Source organism: Cricetulus griseus, chromosome 2 (assembly GCF_003668045.3).
Source record: "Cricetulus griseus strain 17A/GY chromosome 2, alternate assembly CriGri-PICRH-1.0, whole genome shotgun sequence".
NCBI classification, from domain to species: Eukaryota; Metazoa; Chordata; class Mammalia; order Rodentia; family Cricetidae; genus Cricetulus; species Cricetulus griseus.
Window position 1 is genome coordinate 432,480,494 of NC_048595.1, and position 18,630 is coordinate 432,499,123.

The following is an 18,630-nucleotide window of genomic DNA, read 5'->3' on the forward strand; positions in this document are numbered from 1 at the left end:
AAATACTGATCCACTACCAGGGGCCCCATAGCTTGAGGCTTTTTTTAAATTTGAAAATCATGTTCTAGTTGTTGCTGCTGCGAGTCTCTGTATATACATAGAGTCACATCACTTTAACTTTATGAAGCTAATCCCACAAATGTGAGGAGGAAGACCACTGACCCAAATCATCATGGTCAAACTAATTAAAGCAAGCTTTTTTAAAAAAATTGTGAATATGGGCTGTCTCTCCCTAAAGGTGGGGTTTGAGAGACCAGCATTGAACATGGGGAAGTTAAGCTCTTTTTAAATTCAGGAATAAGAGGTCTCTAAATGGGGGATTTGGCGAGCAAATAGACAGAGTTACTACAGACGCAGAACATAAAAATAACAAGTCCTAAAACAAAGAAGTGGCTGCAAAGTGGCTATCATAAGGTGGTTATAACCAATTGAAACAAAGGCATGGCTGCTGGTTCCTGGAACAAGTAGTACAGAACCATTTGTAGTTAAGGTTGTAAGTAGGGAATAGGGAGACATAGAGATTTAATCCTAAATAGGATGGAACCTAGTTTGTCTTTACTTTAAAAGGGCTTTCAAGCCCAAAATGGAGGCAGGCTGGTTCATCAGTTATATCGACCAGCTTTAGGTTATTTATCCCAATAATAAATGAAACGTTGCAGAAATAACAATTCCCCATGATTTGGTGAATCCACTTATCTGATGATGAATGAATTTTCAATGCTTTTACTACTATTTTTATCTGTTTTAGAGAATTTGCTTCAACTGGATGTCCATTGGAAGCCCCTTTATAGGTTAAATAAGCTGTTCAGACTCTCTCTCCATCTTGAAGTGTTAAGCTAAGAACCTCAGACTGGGCTGTACAATCTTAGCGCTGAAGACTTTCTAACTAGGCAGTAACATGTATTTCAAGGGAGATGAAATGGATGTCTGGGCAAAAAGACGGATGCGAGTATTGTTTGGAGGTCAATTACAATAATCAGAGAGAGGGGCAGGGAGGTACCTGATGTGGAAATAAATTGAGAAGTAATTTAGTAACCAGAACAAACAGTTTGTGAAAACAGGCACCATTAAAGACTCAGGAGCCTAGTCTGGGTGACTGCAAGGGTACTGCTGCCTTTATATAGAACCCTAGAAAGGTTCCTCTAAAGGTCAAGATGTTCAGCACAAAACTAAAAGCAGAGACACTTCCCTTTGTGACTTCCATTTACATTCTGTTAGGAAAGCTTCAGATAGTGAAGTTTTTTTTTTTCTTTAAGATTTTATTTATTTATTATGTATACAACATTCTGCTTCCATGGATATCTGCACACCAGAAGAGGGCACCAGATCTCATAACGGATGGTTGTGAGCCACCATGTGGTTGCTGGGAATTGAACTCAGGACCTCTGGAAGGGCAGTCAGTGCTCTTAAACTCTGAGCCATCTCTCCAGCCCCAGTGAAGATTTTTTTTTAAAGCAATAATTTTGCTGTTAATATTTTGATGCCCCGCCCAACACACACACACACACACACACACACACACACACACACACACACACACACACACACACACACACTTCTTTTCCCCATGATTAAAAAAAAAAAAAGTAGTTGTTATAACATACAAACCTAGGTTGAACTGGCTGTCTCCTGTGACCAGATTGGTACCTGGCACAACTGTCATCACAGAGGTGTCATCCAGTAACTGATGGAGGCAGATGCAGAGACCCACAGCCAAACATTAGACAGAGTTCAGGAATTCTGCGGAGGAAGAGGACAAAGGAGCGTAGGAACCAGACTGGTCGAGGGCACCACGGGAAGACTCACACAATTACTCATCTGGGCACATAGATGTCTACAGAGACTGAACAGACAATCTGGGAGCCGGCTTGAGAGTGACCTAGGCACTCTGCATAAGTGTCACATTTTTGTTTCTTTTTCCTCTTACGAGACTCCTAAGATAGGGAATTGGGCTTGTCACCTACCTTTTTACCAGCTTTTGGGACCCTACGCATACTGGGTCGCCTTGCCCAGCCTCAATACATGTGGAGGTGCCTAGTCTTATGGCAATTTGATATGCCATGTTTTATTGATACTCATAGGAGACTTGCACTTTTCCTGGGTGAAGACCGAAGAGGAGGTGATTGGGGTTCGGAGGGGGAGATGTGGGAGAGGGGTTGGGAGAATGGAGACTGGAGAATGCGGTAAGATGTAAAATGGATAAAAAATAAAATGCAAACTTTAATTTTGGTTAAGTCAAACACATTTCTGAACGTAAGGCCTTTGGCAGTGAGATTATTTTGGGAGAAGGGTCAGGTGAAACCTCGAATTTAGGAAAACATTTGCTCAGTGGTGGCAGGATTGATGTTCTACAACCTAAGGCTGAATGTAAACAAGTGTTTCTCTCTTGAGAATCTAACTGCGTTCTTCAAACTGAAAGTTCAACAAGTTTTTGTTTTACTTCAGTGGGAAATAAACACAATAGAGACTGACAGGGAAATGCAACTTTTCCCAGCAATTTCTGCACCCATACTCAGATCCTGGGCAGGAAGGAGCACTTGCGCAGGCGCAGAATACGCAGTCCGCCGCCGACCCGCCCTTGTGGTGGGTGTTTCCTAATTCTGAGTCCTCCCTTTGCCGCTCAGTTCCTGGGGAACTGTGTTCTGGCGACACCGGTCCGGCTGCCTTCCTTCCGCCCTTCGTTGCCTTGATCCAGCCATGGCTTCTGCTGTGGTGCGGCTGCTGCAGCGGGGCCCTCGCTGCCTCTTGGCTCCGGCAGCCCCCACACTGGTCCCCCCGGTTCGGGGAGTGAAGAAGGGGTTCCGGGCAGCCTTCCGCTTCCAGAAGGAGCTGGAGCGATGGCGGCTGCAGCGCTGCCCGCCGCCACCCGTGCGACGGTAGGTGGGCGGCCGAGGACACTGGGCTGCAGCTGCAGGCAGGTGGTGGGGAGGCCGCGCGCGGCCTGGGGCAGAGGAGAAGGGCGACACTGGCCGGGCTGTCCCCTGCAGAATCCCAGTAACCCCAAATAGAGAAATGGGGCCTGCTAGAGAGTGATCGCTTGAGGTTGGCCCAGCTTTGCGACTGCTCAGTCTCCGGCCTGAGATTCTTAGGGCGCCTTTAGGGGCGATAGCATCATTCTACACACAGTCCTGCAAACCAGGGCAGAAAAGTTCACTTCTGTGTAGAACTGAACTACGTGTCCACTGTCCGGAGTGAGAGGGGAAACGTTTAGGTTTTTGATCTAGTTAATCTCGTCGCTGGCTGGCCAGACACAGAAAAATAGCCATACGCTCTTACGAAGTGCACCATGCTTGCTTATGAGCCTGCTTCTTGCATCTTCTGTTTACGATGTCGCTGTGGACAAAAGTACACGTAGATGTACTTCATTCTTAGTCTGACTGGCACTTGACCGCCGTTAGATTGTTAGTACACCTAAAGAGGTGGGAACTGTCTCTAGTGTTTGGGGAACTTACTCCTGATGTGAAATTGTGGTTACTACTTTAATCTTGGTCTCCAGGAGAACACTGATCATGTTTACACTAATTCTTGAATTGTGTATTTAAAGTGTATGAGCACACACAGCCCCTTGTGTCTGCTCGGCAAACACTCCACCACTAAACTATAGCAGCCTCAAGCCTCACCATGGTTATGGATTTTTTGTTTGTTTGTTTGTTTGTTTTTGGAGACAGGGTTTCTCTGTGGCTTTGGAGGCTGCCCTGGAACTAGCTCTTGCAGACCAAGCTGGTCTTGAACTCACAGAGATCCGCCTGCCTCTGCATACTGCCCAGCTTAACATGCTTATAATACTGGTACTAGCTTAAGTGGACATTTCTGAAATTTAAGTAAATAGGATATAAACTAAATATAATATACTTTTAGTTTCTGGTCTGAATCTATATAGTTAGAATTTGTTTATACTTAGGTGTAAAGCATAATTTCATTGTCAGGGCAGAAAGAAGAAATTGAAAAGCTTGAACAATGGTCTAATGTAATGCCAGCAATCACTTTAATGTGGCAGTTAAGCCAAAGGGAAAATTAATCCTAACCATGTGTGTAGAATGTAACAAAGACCGCCAGTATTCGTCTGCGTTGCTTTTTTGTATTTAAACTGTTAGAACTTGACGTTAAAAGAAGCAGACTACGTTTTGTCCCTTTGTATAATTTCCTTTATCTAATAAAGCTAGAGCACAGTTGTGCATGGTGTCCTCCTGTCCTTACCATCTCTGTCTCTGCATCCTCAGTTCCGAGAAGCCAAACTGGGATTACCATGCGGAAATACAAGCCTTTGGGGCTCGGTTACAAGAAACCTTTTCCTTGGACCTTCTCAAAACTGCTTTCGTCAATAGCTGCTATATTAAAAGTGAAGAGGCGAAACGTCAGAAACTTGGGGTTGAGAAAGAAGCCGTTCTTCTGAATCTTAAGGACAATCAAGAACTATCTGAACAAGGGCTGTCTTTTTCACATAAGTGCCTCACACAGTTTCTTGAAGATGAGTTCCCAGATTTGCCCACCGAAGGCATTGAAAGTCTAGTTAGCTTTCTTACTGGTGAGGCAGTTGTCTGTCATGTGGCTAGAAACTTGGCTGTGGAGCAGTTGGCCCTTAGTGCAGAATTCCCTGTCCCCCTGCCTGTATTGCGGCGAACTTTCTTTGCAGTGATTGGAGCCCTGCTACAGAGCAGCGGACCTGAAAGGGCTGCGCTTTTCATCAGGGTGGGTATCGCTAATTCTACTTGTTCACACACACACACACACACACACACACACTTGATGAGGACAAACGAAAAGTGTCTTTCGTTCATACCTTTGATATATCTTTATAGAACAGACTGTTTCTCCCCAGAAAAACTGTCAAAGACCTAAACTTTTTTTTTTTTTTTTTTTTTTTTTTGGTAATTTTGTTGTTATTTCAATTTTTTTTTCTTTTGCGGATAGAGTGGAGTGCAAATATTAAATGCTGGGTTGTGAGTTCTGAAGGATTTAAGTCATTTTCAGCTTCTAATTTTTTTGTTTGTTTGTTTATTTGTTTGTTTTTCGAAACAGGGTTTCTCTGTGTAGCTTTGGAGCCTATCCTGGCACTCGCTCTGGAGACCAGGCTGGCCTCGAACTCACAGAGATCTGCCTGCCTCTGCCTCCCGAGTGCTGGGATTAAAGGCGTGTGCCACCAACGTCCGGCTAGTTTTGTTTTTTGTTTGTTTGGCTTTAAGGGGAAAGATTTATTTTAGCTCAGGGTCTAAAAAGGAATGTAGCCTGCCATGGTGGAAGGTGCGGCTGTGGGGGTGTGTCCTTAGGAGGCAGATAGCCACATGCTGTCTTCTACTTTGAATTTTGAAGTCATATTGGTCATATTGCTTGACATTGTTTTCTTAGGATTTGAAATTGAAATGTTTTTTTAAATTCAACTGTGATTTTTTGTTGTTGTTGTTAAAACTACAAACAAACAAGAACAACCTATGGTATAACTAACTCTGATAGAGTGTTTACTTGCCTTGTATGTGTGAGCCCATGGGGGAGAAGCCCAAACTGGAATTCCATAGCCTAAAACTGAAAATGTCCTAAAAATCTCAACTTTTGTAAGCAACACTTTGATGCAAAAGTTTCAAATTTTGGAGCATTTCAGATTTTCAGGCTAGATGTTTTAACATGTATGTTGGTCATTTATTCTGGTCGTAATATGCTTTGTTCTAATTTAAATGTATAAATGGTCATTTTATGCACAGGACTTTTTAATTACACAAATGACAGGGAAAGAGCTCTTTGAGATGTGGACTGTTGTAAATCCTATGGGACTACTCGTAGAGGAACTGAAGAAGAGAGACATTTCGGCTCCCGAGTCTAGACTCACCAGGCAGTCTGGAAGCACAACTGCTTTGCCTTTGTATTTTGTTGGTTTATACTGGTTAGTAAAAAATTATTCTTCACTTCATAACTTTGATTGGAAGCCTTAAAGATAGACTTCCAGTCTTTAAATGTTACTTCTAACAGCATTAAAATTGTATCTCTGAGCTGGGCATGGTGGTGCATGCTTTAATCTTAGCCTAGCATTCAGGAGGTAGAGGCAAGCAGATCTCTGTGAGTTCAAGGCCAGATTGGTCTACATCCAGGACAGAGACCCTGGTGGGTCAGGGGTGGGGTCTGATATCTGGATTCCCTCCCCGCTTTTTCCTATTAGAGGAAGACAAGTTACCTGTGTTTTGTTAATAGTAACTTTTAAAGATTTTTGTGTCTCTGAGTATTGGCCTGCGTGTGTGTATGCACCGAATTCGTGTGGAGACCAGAAGAAGCCACCAGTTCTGCTGGAGTTACAGATGGTTGTTAGCTGCTGTGTTGGTGCTGGGAACCACACCTGGGTTCTCTGCAAGAGCAGCCAGTGCTCTGAACCACTGAGCCTTCCATCCAGCTCCTGCTAAGTCATTTTTTTGCCAGCTGTTTGCTGTAGAATTTCACAGGGTATAAGCTAGCTTCATAAAAAATAAGAGATAATTTCTATCTGTTGGAGCTTTACCTTAATCTGTTCTTGGCAGCAGCTTCAACTAAGGAGCTTTGCTATCAAACATTCAACCCATTTTGAGCCTTTTGGTTTTGTTAGAAAAGGACCTCTCTGAAATTGATTTTAGGTTTTAAGATTAAAGTAGGCTAGATGTATAGCTTAGTGGGGAGAGAGAGAGAGAAGAGAGAGAGAGAGAGAGAGAGAGAGAGAGAGAGAGAGAGAGAGAGAAAGCAAGCATGTGAGAGTTCAACTATAGTACTAGATATGAACACTGAGTATCTAAGATAACCAGATTAAAATATCTGCAAACATGGGGGAGAAGGAATGGGGGTAAGGAGAGGGAGAGGGAGAGGGGAATTACATGTGAAACAAGCCTGTTCCCTAACTTGAATTAATAATAGTAAAAAGAGAGGAAAAAAAAATTTAAACTTGAAAAAAAAATTTCTGCAAACATTTTCCCAATATTTGAAGATTTTTCTAATCTAAGGAACTTGCCATGTGGACCCAGCTGGTTCAAACTCAGAGATCTACCTGCCTTTGCCTTCCAAATGCTGGTACCATACCCAGCTCTAACCTTTGGACACTCTTGCTACTTTGTGCTTTGACTTGAAAAATAATGGGCTTCATGGGCTATTATACTTATTTATTATTCTTTATTTTATTACATATACAGTATTCTGCCCGTATGTCTGCCTGCAGGCCTGAAGAGAGCACCATATCTCATTATAGATGGTTGTGAGCCACCATTTGGTTGCTGGGAATTGAACTCAGGACCTCTAGAAGAGCAACCAGTGCTCTTAAATGCTGAGCCCTGGGTTATTATATTCAGATGGAATGGAATGGAATGCAAGGCATGACTACCTCATGTGCTCTGTCCTCCTGTCAGTCAGGATAACTGTCTGTTTTCTTTCTAGTGATAAAAAGCTGGTTGCAGAAGGACCTGGGGAAACGGTACTAGTTGCAGAGGAAGAAGCTGCTCGAGTGGCACTTAGGAAGCTCTACGGATTCACAGAGAACAGACGGCCCTGGGACTACTCCAAGCCCAAAGAGAGCGCGAAAGCAGAGAAAACCAGCATTGCCAGTTAGGCAGCAAGCAGGGTAACACCATCCTGTCTAGAGCAAAGCAGTGAGACAGTTGCAGGGTGAACAGCTCAAAATACAGGGAGGAACATGTCATGTCGCATTTTTACTGTACTCATAAAATTAAACAAGTGTTTATCATGTGACGGGTATTGTTTTGTTTTTCTGTTTGTCTTCTATACTGGTCCATTACTATGTATAGTTGTGCAATATTTTATTCTTCTGCAGCTTTGGAGTGTAGGCAAATATATGAAGTGTGTTGTAATATGAATAAAAAGCTATTCTTTCAGATTCATTTCTTTTTCACATTGATGCAAGAAAGAGGCTGAAGAAACAGCAGTGGCTGTAAGTGTCACAAGTATGAGAGCAAAGCTCTTGTGTTTGCGCAGGTGCACAGTCATCCTCTGTCCTCAAACAGTCAAAAGCTGTAGTCTCTCAGGACCTGGAGAGATGGCTCTGCAGTTAAGTGCACTTACTACTATTGTAGGTGTTGGGTTCCCAGCACATATGTGCTGGTTCACAACCTTCTCGAACTTGAATTCTTGGTGTCTGATGCCCTCTGCTGGCCTCCATGAGCACTGCATGTATGTTGCACACAAACATGCGTGCTTAATACACCAAGTTAAGTCAATCTTTTAAAGTAATGGAGTCTCTCGAGACCAGGTGCAGTCTTTGAAATTTTACCTAATATCTCGGCAGGACCACTGCCTCATCACCAGCTTCCAGGCCCACCTCCTGTATTTCCCAACAATACAAATTTTATGTGTGAAAAATGGGTAAAGAGGAGGAAAATACTAGTGAGCTTTAAGTGCACACAGCAGGGAGGAAGGTCAAAGAGTCGGTGCTTTGCTGGGCCTCACTGAGAGAAACCCATTTCCACCTGATACAGCACAACTATTTAGATAGCATTAGCAGCTTTTCTTTCTTTATAATTTGCCCCATCAGTTGATTTTGTGGGGGGAGTTTTTGGGTTTTTTTTTTTGGAGGAGGGTTGTTTTTTGTTGTTGTTTGTTTTTTGGTTAAAAAAAAATAGAATCTGACATGTATCTCTGGCATTGTCTCTGCACAGCTCTAAATGGCCTAAGGTTATTGTCTAACAGGGAAGTCCAAAAGGACAAAGACACAGTGTCTCCCCCTTAAGACTTAATTCAAAAGGGTCTATTGATCATGTGAACTGGAAAACACACTTCAGGAAAACCATTCCAGACACTGGAAAATAGGCAACTTAGGCACACAGGTCAGCATAGTGGTCTTGTTAGCCAATCACCTGAGAGTATTTTCCTCTTAAGTCGCCCCTTTGGTCATTGCACACTCTCGCACTTGACAGTATATCATGTTTTATAATAATCCTTATCTATCTACTACAAGAAGCCCCGTGTTTCTATTCATTCGACAGATCACAGGGACAGGATGGCTACAGGTCAGAGCTAGAATACAGTACCGTTTTGACCCTGATTCGTAAAGCCTTGAGTGTGTTTGTTTCTGGTCTCTACAGGGCTGCCCCTGGAAAACAAGAGCAAGATTCCCTAGGCCTGTGACAAGACAGTCTACACAGAATTCATTCTGAAGCTAGAGAAACACCTCTGAGATAAGAGACAATATGTTGTAAAGCCTTGGTCTATATAGAGCAAGGAAGGCGCTCTGACACTGAGTGGAGAAGGTAGCTCTCTCAGCAGTCTCACCCTCTGCCAGTGACATCTCAGTCTGCCTAGAAAACAAGCCTGTTGTTGAGACTGGCTGGAAAGGTGGAACTTGTGTCTTGTGTAACAGACACAATATCACAGGTAACAGAAATTGTTTCCAGAGAACATTTGAGAGGTCTCTAGTCAGGTAAATTAGTAGTTCTCATAATAAGTTTCATCATGATTTTTTTTTTCTTTTGTTTGTTGAATCTCCTTAGTAGCCAAGGCTTGCCTAGAACTCTCATCTTCCTACTTCACTATTTTTTGTAGTTGTGGTTTCGTTTTTTAATTTTAGCTTTTCGAGCTTTAACTTCAATTTCAATTAAAGGCAAAGACCAAACCCAGCAGGGCAGACACCATTTGTGTTTGTTATCCACGAGTCACTTTCATATAAACACTGGGGAGTCAGTTATATCACGAAGCACAAGACAACAAGCATGTCCAACACAGGCCCAGAATATGTGAAATGCCAGACTCTAGCTAGAATCTGTTGCAGGCTTCTTTAGACAAGCATTCATCTTAGTCTTGGGAGAATTCATGGGCAAACTCAGTAATTCTTTTCTCTCTCTCAGAGTTGTGTGGAAAGTGCAGTCTCTGACTTCTCTTGCTCAGGTTGTAAGACTTTAGCTTACAAGGCTGAATGAGAACTCTCTTATCTACAGCAGGGCCTAGGGCCCTAGCTGAAACCTACCTCTGCTCAACTTATCTTTGAGTACAGATGGTGGAAGTCCTGTTCTTATAGGCTGCTATGATTACCTGTCTGTAACTCCATTATGATCCCATGTTCGTGCTAAACAGCTTGGCTTCCAGTGCCATGACAGGTGTAATGGCTGTGGAGATGACAAGAAAGCATAAAAATAAGGCAGAGCTAGTCCTGCTCTTTTCTTAGCCGCCCCTCCCAGTTCTTTATAGCCTCCCAGACCCTAGAGATGCAAAGGTGATTTCCTAGTTTACTTACACTTGTTCCTTATTTTCTGAATTCAGAGAAGTGAAAAGAACCAGTTTGGGAAAAAATCCTGACTTGTGACACTTCTATTCAGCTCTCAAGCTTCAAAACCCTCTATATGTATAACTTTACATAAGGGAAAAAAAATGCAGCTTCAGTACATAAAATAGTCTGCAATGAAAAAGACCCATATTTTTCATAAGGAATATACTTTTCAGCACATTTCTAAGTAAAGTCTTTGAACTTAAATTGTCAGGCTATACTTATTTAAAATCTTTTTAAAACCACCGAAAAGTGATGATGAGCTGGAGTGTAGACAGATCAGCATATTTCCATTTGAAATAGCTGAAAACTTGGAATCAATCTCTGTGCAAGTTTTACCCTGTTAAGAGTAAACTTTATACATGGTCTAGAGAAACATGTGGGTTATAAGGACCATGTGACTAAATTCATCCAATGATTGTCTGAAGTTCTAGTTTTTTGACCAATGCCTTATCTGCATTGTAAAGGCAATCATAAGAACATAAGGGAATTATTGAGCTATAAAGACATTGTTGGTTTGGCACTGAAAAGATAGTCATTTATTATACTTTACCTCTCCTGTCTTTTTTTTTTTTTTTTTTAGTATAATTTAAGCCCACAAAGTCCTAAGCCAAAGATAGAAGATGAACATCTAGGATAACATAAGCCATGTAATTTTAAACTCAAATTGTATTTTACTATATGCATATATAAAATGTAGAAAATTATTCTCAGTCTTACAAGAAAATGTACTAGGGATTATAGTTCTGGCTAAGAACACAACAAATCTCCAGTCTGGATTAGGATCCACGTGCCTCAACTGAAGAATGGATAGAGAAAATGTGGTAATTTACACAATGGAGTACTACTCAGCAGGAAAAAAAAAAATGGAATCCTAAAATTTGCAGGAAAATGGATGGAACTAGAAGAAACCATTCTGAGCGAGGTAACCAATTACAAAAAGACAAATATGTACTCACTCATATGTGGATTTTAGACATAGAGTAAAGGTTCACCAACCTACAATCCCCACTGCCAGAAAAGCTAGTAAACAAGGAGGACCCTAAGAGAGACATACATGGTCCCCTGGAGAAGGGGAAAGAGACAAGATCCCCTGAGCAAATTGGGAGCATGGGAGGGGGGAGGGAGCTAGGAGAGTGAGAAGGGGAGAAGAGGAGGGGGGAGGAGGACATGAGGGAGCAGAAAGGTTGAGTTGGGGGAAGAATAGAAGAAAACAAGAATGAAGATACCATAATAGAGGGAGACGTTTTAGGTTTACAGAGAAATTAGGCACTAGGGATAAATGTCTGGAGATCTACAAAGATGACACCAGCTAACAATCTAAGCAACAGAGGAGAGGCTACCTTAAATGCCCTTCCCTGATAATGAGATTGATGACTGACTTATATGGCACCCGATAGCCCTCATCCAGCAACTGGTGGAAGTAGAAGCAGACACCCACAATTACTCACTGAACTGAACTGGAATCCAGTTGCAGAGAAAGACGAAGGATGCGAAAAGGGGTCCAGACCAGGCTGGTGAAACCCACAGAAACAACTGACCTGAACAATGGGGAGCTCTTGCTCCCCAGACTGATAGCTGGGATACCAGCATGGGACTGATCCAGACCCCAGGAACATGGATTTCATTGAGGAAACCTTGGAAATCTATGGGACCTCCTATAGTTCAGTACTTATCCCTAGCATAGGTGTGGACTTTGGGAACCCATTCCACATAGAGGGATACTCCCTGAGCCAAGACACACGGGGGTGGGCCTAGGCCCTATTCCAAAGGATAAGATAGACTCTGATGACACCCTATGGAAGGGCTCACCCCCCAGGAGGAGCAGAAAGGATACTTGATAGGTAGGGTTTTAGTTGTGGGGGGGGTGGTAGGGGAAGAGAGAGGGAGAGGGAACTGGGATTGACATGTAAAACAATCTAGTTTCTAATTCAAATAATAATAATAATAATAATAATAATAATAATAAACCAGAACAAATCAAGAGCTATTTTTGTAGTCCTGGACTGATCCTGACCACAAGATGGTGCTCCAGCCCTGCAGCACAACTTAGGATGTCACAAACCTAGTGGGGACTGCTGTCTTCCTCTTAGGAAAGAAAGGATGTTTGTCTATATGGTACATGATTATGTAGTGTGACTTTTACAGGCCACACACAGCTTTACAATTCTATGAAAATGTCTGCCTGAGCTAGCCCACTTCCTGTTTCTCCTCGGGATTCTGTAGTTAGGAAATTGATACATGCATACTTCACTCTGCTGCCAAGATATGAGTGTTTGGTTTTTTCATTTCCATTTTCACCGGGAAAAGGGAAAACAGTATGGATGCTGAAAATAACAATTTTGAAAGATTTTTTTTACCGTTTATTACTACTTGAACACCCGCGCAAACGTCCGGCAGCTAGCAGTGTACCATCTAGGCCAGCATTCTGATGCCCCTGGTTCCAGTCCCTTTCACAGATATCCTGTACCGTTGTTCTCATCCTCAGTTTGTAAAGACCTACAACCCTTGTAGTTGAAGACCTAAGATCTGTGGCTCTTGACTTTGGGTATGAGAACACATGAAGTCTGTGGATCTCAGCAGAAATACTGAGGATGGCTTGATTTCTTCCCATCTTGCAAATTAAGGCTACCCTGGCCCTTCCACCAAAAGGAAATTCATGCACTCAAAATCTTCAGGTCAGGCATGGTAGTATATAGTTGTTATCACAGCACCTAGAAGGTAGAAGCAGGAGGATCAGAATTCAAGGCCAAGTTTGGCAATACAAGTGGGAGGCCAGCCAACAGTCAACTCTGGAAGACTCCAACTTCCTCCCCACTCCTACCCCCCCCCCCAATCATAATCACAAAGCACAAACTTGGTGTGGTGAATGGAATCACAGCACTCAGACTGAGAAAGGATGGTGCTAGATCACAAATTCAAGGCCAGCCTGGGCTACATCGTGAGACCCTATTTCCAAACAACAATAAAACAAAGAAGTTAACTCACAGCCATAGGCACATACTTTTGACAAAGAAATGCTCAACTGGTGTTTGCATTCCCTCTGATACCTGTGTATTCCGCTGCCTCTCATTCACTAATAATATAAAACTAATGATGTAGGAAAAGTGTTCTTAGAGGAAAAGCAATTGAGAAAACTGCAAAGCATAAACGTACCTTTTTTCCTCGCCATTGAGGAAAGAGCTGCATGTCTTGATTATTCAGAGTACCTTTTTGCCAGGTTCGTACTACATTAAAATTGCAAAGTGGTCTAATGAGTTTAATCTATTCTGGTCCTTTCTGTGCAGAAGAGATGAGTCACGAGGTCATTTACAGATGGAGAAAGGTTATTTCTAAGTCTGGGAACAGCTTGCAGAGATGCTTCCTCCTACACAGGCACCTTCACATCAAGGCAGCATGCCACCAAAGGCCTGGAGACATTTAACAGAGACCGACAGCTAATGAGACAAAAGTAGAGAACGCTCAGCTGACGGACTTGATAGAGATGTTCGTGGGGAGCCTGACAGGATTCAGTTCTTGGCTCCAGGACAGGTGTCACATCCAGGAAGGGCTGTTCCTAAGCCGGCCCCACCTTTTACATTAGTGCTGGGCTTACTGACTCCAGATGGAGGCTGGACTGCTGAGTTTGAAAGTTCACTTCTCTTTGCTGAGTGATAGTTAATTACATTTGCAAGCATTGGTCAGCAGAGCTCATGGGATGATGGGTTTCTATCCAGCATGCTTCTCATTTAAATCATGTATGGATCTTTCCTCAAGACTCAGGAGAGAAGACAAAAGGAGTTTGACAAATGCTGGGGGAGGCGGGGGATGTGGGTTGGTGGGATTGCAAATTGGTCCAGCCACTATGGAAATCAGTGTGGAGAATTCTCAAAAAATTAAAAATAAATCTACCATATGACTTAGCTACACCATTTCTGAGTGTATACTCTCAAAGGACTCAACATCTTACTACACAGATAGTTGTGCAGCTGTGTTCGTTGCAGCTTTGTTCACAATAGCTAAGAAATGAAGACAATGTCCTTCACCTGAGTGATGGATAGTAAAAATGTGGTACATATACACTATGGACACTGTGGGTATTCCATTCAGCTGTAAAGGATGGGAACTCATGAACAAGCAACTGTATGTAAGTGGATGGAATCAGAAAGTCATATTAAGTGAGGAAACCCAGACCCAGGAACATAAACATTGTATGTTCTCTCGTCTGAGGTTCCTCTAAGTCTTCAGATGTGAAAACATAATCTGGGGTAACTGCAGAGCTGTGCAATAGAGAGGGGAATAGCAGTATATGTGATCTAACGGGGGAAATGGGAAAAATGGGGGATAATTGAAGACAGAAATGGGTGTAAAATAATAGGATGTCTATAAAAGTTTCGAGGAATCATTTTTATCTACCTAAAAATACCTGTAACACACGTAAGTCTACATATCATACATATATGTGTATTTATTTATTTATTTTTGAGAAAGGGTTTCTGTGTGTAGTTCCAACTGTTCTGAAACTCTCTCTGTAGACCAGGTTGGCTTCAAACTCAGAAATCCGCCTGCATCTGCTTCCTAAGTGCTGGGATTAAAGGCCGGTGACACCACGACCAGCTCATATACAGTCTAAATGAAATGCTCCCATTGAAGCACACCTTGGCAATAGCCAACAGCTCGCTAACTGAACTTGAGACCCACTCAATAAGAGACAAACCATGCCTGGTGCTGGAAACCCTGTCAACTGCCTAGAATTAGTGCATTCGTGGATCTGGGAGAACCTAAAACTGCCACTTTAATAACCATCATAATCCCTAAATACACTCTAAGTATTATCCTAATACCCACAGAAAAGTGTAGACCTCGCCCCTCATCAAGGGAACTTCTTTTGCAGCAGAAGGAGCCCATTACGGAAAATCACACCCAAACAAAATGCAGAACTACGAAACCCAGTCACAACTCATATATCTACAACACAACTCCTGCACCCAAGGCTCAAAGATCACTGTGGGAGATGGAGCAGGTAGGTAAGAGCCAGGGAACAGGAGGAAGTTTGCTATGATTTTGTTTCTCCTAGAGATGTCAGAGAAGCTTTAGCCACGAAGACTCAACACTGGCTGCCTAAACATGGCCTGAACAAGAAAGGAAGACACCAACAGACATGCTAATGTAGGAGGAAAGCTCAACTCTGGACAAAGAACTACAGGCAACTAAAGAAAACAGAGTGAGAAGAGTCTTGCCAATACCAAACAGTCCATCAGAACCATTCGTGTAAATAGCATGCAGACCAAGCAGGTTGTATTTACATATGTGGAATACACACATAACAACAACAACATCACAAAGAAAAAGAGGCCATTAATTTGAAAGAAAGCAAGGAGAGTGGGTGGCACGTGGGAGGGTTTGAAGGGAAGAAAGAAATGATGTAAATATAACATCAAAAGATTTAAAAAGCCTCTTTTAAAAAGTATAGTAGTTTGGGGATTCCCAGAGAATGCTTTGTGGGCTGCAGATCCATCTGTCTGTGGAGTGCACAAAGCCCCGGTACCACATCAATTGAGCACGGGATGCATGGCTGTCATAGGGCCAGAAGTTCAGTTATCCTCAGCTACCGAAAATCTGAGGCTATGTGAGATCCTGTCTCAAAAAAGAACAGCACTGGCTGTCCACTCTGTGGCATTTTCAAGTAGATTCTCAGTAGGCAGATTTCAACAGTCACAGGAAACTGAGGACACAACTATGTCCCACGGCTTAGCCAGATCTCATTTCCCAGAAGTCACTGCTGATGGGTCCTTGAAGGGAGTGTTGGGTGCTCTGTTGACACAGTGAACCACTGTAGTTCTTCAGACCTCTTCATGTGAAGCCCAGGCATCTCCCAGTTCATTTTTAGAAAAAAACAAAGTGATAGGCATAAAGGACACTCCCTTGAAACCTTTTGTAAGGTTCTGGGTGACTGGAGTTTTTTTTCCGGGTCACCTGTCATTATTTCCTTTATGGGACAAACACTTGGTAGGCCAATAAGACATCAGAGCACCTCGCATATCTGGGTCAGTGTCTCCTCTCATTTTCTAGTGTCCCAGGAAAAACTGAAAGTACCCATCTCATTAAGTGACAGAGGAGTAATTTCACTGGTAGTTGGCTCCATTTTCCCCTAGGTCTACCATTTTGTTACTTTAAGAAAATTGCAGCCTGCCTCCTGCTTGCTCAAACTCAGTGTGGCATCTAATCTATGGTAAGTCATTCGCTCAACCACGTCTATAGGGTGAAAGTAGTCTCTCACAGGCCTGTAATTTTCCTAGCAGTCTCCGTATCTTACATTTATCCCAGTTTCTCTCCAGGAACAAGCTTTCAGAAAATCTGTGTTTTTGAAGAAAAGGCCTGCAGACTGATTGGCTTAAATATATCACAAGGTAAAAGGTTATGCATTAAAAAAGATGAGAGGAACATTTTCCCTCTGATCCAGGGCATTGCAAATAGATTTTATTACCAGATCAGCTAGGAGCAGAGTGTGGGTGTGAGCAGAGGAACAGTAGGGATGGCAGAGTTGAGAGAACTAAGGGAGCAGAGTATAGCCTGGTACCTTGATGCGATGACTTTTCAAGTTCTGTGCATCACTGAAACTTTGGCTCTTTACCAGACACTTGGAAATGTAATGTAACCAGTGAAGTATGGGCAACATATTCTTGGAAAATGGCCCACCTCTATACTATAAACTAGGTCCATTTCAGCATCCATCAAACTTTCTGGTCCTTTTGGGAGGAGGCACTGCTAGGGAGAGTTGGAAGTCCAGGGACTGTTTGGCTCTGTGAACACTAGGACATCTTTCTCTTGGGCTCATCTCCATTTTGTCCTGCTTCGGTATCTCATAAATGTTCTTGAAACAGGCAAGTACTTTGCTATGCCAATAATGTGTCTGCTTACCCCAAGATTTGAGAAAAGGACTTCCCAGCATTTGATACCTGGCAAACACTTGTGAGTCAACTTGCCTGGGAGAAAAGATGGATGCCCATGTAGGTGGTAAAACACTGCCTCTGGGTTTGTCTCTGAGGGTGCTTCCAGAGGAATGGCCTTGGGTCAGAGGACAAAGGAAGACCCACTTTCACTTAGGGTGGGAGGGCATTGTCCCATCCATGGAGGGTAAACTATAACAATACAGGAAAGGCAACATTTCCTCTCTTCTGGAAGTAGGACCCCATTTCCTGACTATACATTCTAGCCCCAGGTTCTCAAGCCCTTGGCCTCTGGCAGTTATATCATGGTTCCTTCACTGCTCAGGCCTTAGACTGAGCTGTGTTGCCATCTTCTTTCGTTCTCCAGTTTACAGATGGTGGACTGCAAAAGTCTTGGTCTCCCTAATTGCAATTGCTGTAACAAACTCCCTCTCACGTCTCTCTACCTGAGTCATACTAGTTCCTTCCCCAGAAGACTCTCAACAATACAGGACTTGAGTAAATAACAAGTAGGTGAAGGCAGTACATAATTTTCGTTTTCTTGCCACTGGCACTATTGTTTTTAAGTAATACATAATATATTACTGACTCAGGGCAGAATAAAACCCATTAAGACCCGGCCTAATAGGCATTAACAACAAGGGGCGTGTTTGCTAGAATGTATGTGGCTTGAGGGAACTGTTCAAAACAGGTTTTTGGTACTCACTTCCTTTTCTTCTGTGGTTTCAAATACACAAATTAACTAACTGCAAACAACATAGTTTAGTTCACTTTACAAGTAACAAAGACTATCTTACAAGAAGGTCAAATAGTGCTGAATATGACTGACATTTTGATGTAGCATAAATTGTGGACCTTCTGGTGTTAAAAAAGTAATAAACTCTTAGATTTTGATAAGAAGTGTTTTAAATGGTCTTAAAATTTTAAATTACACTCGTTATTTGAGTGTGTGTGCAAGCTACAGTGTGCATGTTGAGGTCAGAACAACCTATGGGAGTCAGTTCTTCCACCACGTGGGTCCTGTGGATTGAATGCAGGTCCATCAGGCTTGGAGGCAAGTACCTTTACCTGCTGAGCCATCTCACTGTTTCGGTGTTTTCATCTATTCTGATGACAGGAAATACAATTCTTCCAGAAACTCATTTTTAAGATGCCCAGTAAATAATAACATAATTGTGATTTTTAAATTCAATGTGAAAAATTATCTCCCTAAAGGAAACAAAAATTGTCAGTTCAAACAGCGACCCCTCGAGACAGTCACCTGAACCAAAATATTCACTTGTTGTTTGGATTTTCAAAATATGGACGTCTCCAGAAGTTTCTTTCTGTACTTTATGGAGTACTTATCTGTGGAGAATCCTTAGCTCAAGGGAACTGCAGCTGGGACTCGAGCTGGGATTACTGTACCAGTCACTGCTGGAAGAGCTCTATCAACTGAGAAGCACTGGAGCAAGGAACAGCAATTGCTTGTCAGGTTGCAAGAAA

At 42.6% G+C, this 18,630-nt stretch overlaps 1 protein-coding gene across 2 annotated transcripts; it reads left to right on the forward strand.

Annotated features, from left to right (window-relative positions):
- Positions 1-2,650: 2,650 nt before the first annotated feature.
- Mrpl44 (mitochondrial ribosomal protein L44) lies at positions 2,651-7,692 on the forward strand. Of its 2 annotated transcripts, none has more exons than XM_027397349.2 (4): positions 2,651-2,876; positions 4,221-4,689; positions 5,697-5,875; positions 7,381-7,692. In XM_027397349.2, the coding sequence occupies exons 1-4, from the start codon at positions 2,698-2,700 to the stop codon at positions 7,550-7,552; spliced, it is 999 nt and encodes a 332-aa protein (XP_027253150.1). In that variant the 5' UTR covers positions 2,651-2,697; the 3' UTR covers positions 7,553-7,692. The 2 variants fall into 2 exon arrangements, with proteins under 2 accessions (XP_027253150.1, XP_035296945.1); XM_035441054.1 differs by having other exon boundaries at positions 2,806-2,914.
- Positions 7,693-18,630: the final 10,938 nt, after the last annotated feature.

Excerpts from the sequence above, each read along its gene's own strand:
- Mrpl44 (XM_027397349.2), top strand. The coding sequence starts at position 2,698 with ATGGCTTCTGCTGTGGTGCGGCTGCTGCAGCGGGGCCCTCGCTGCCTC. Across the intron at positions 4,690-5,696 it reads GGGCTGCGCTTTTCATCAGG|GACTTTTTAATTACACAAAT; the intron begins GTGGGTATCGCT and ends TTTTATGCACAG. Across the intron at positions 5,876-7,380 it reads TATTTTGTTGGTTTATACTG|TGATAAAAAGCTGGTTGCAG; the intron begins GTTAGTAAAAAA and ends TTTTCTTTCTAG.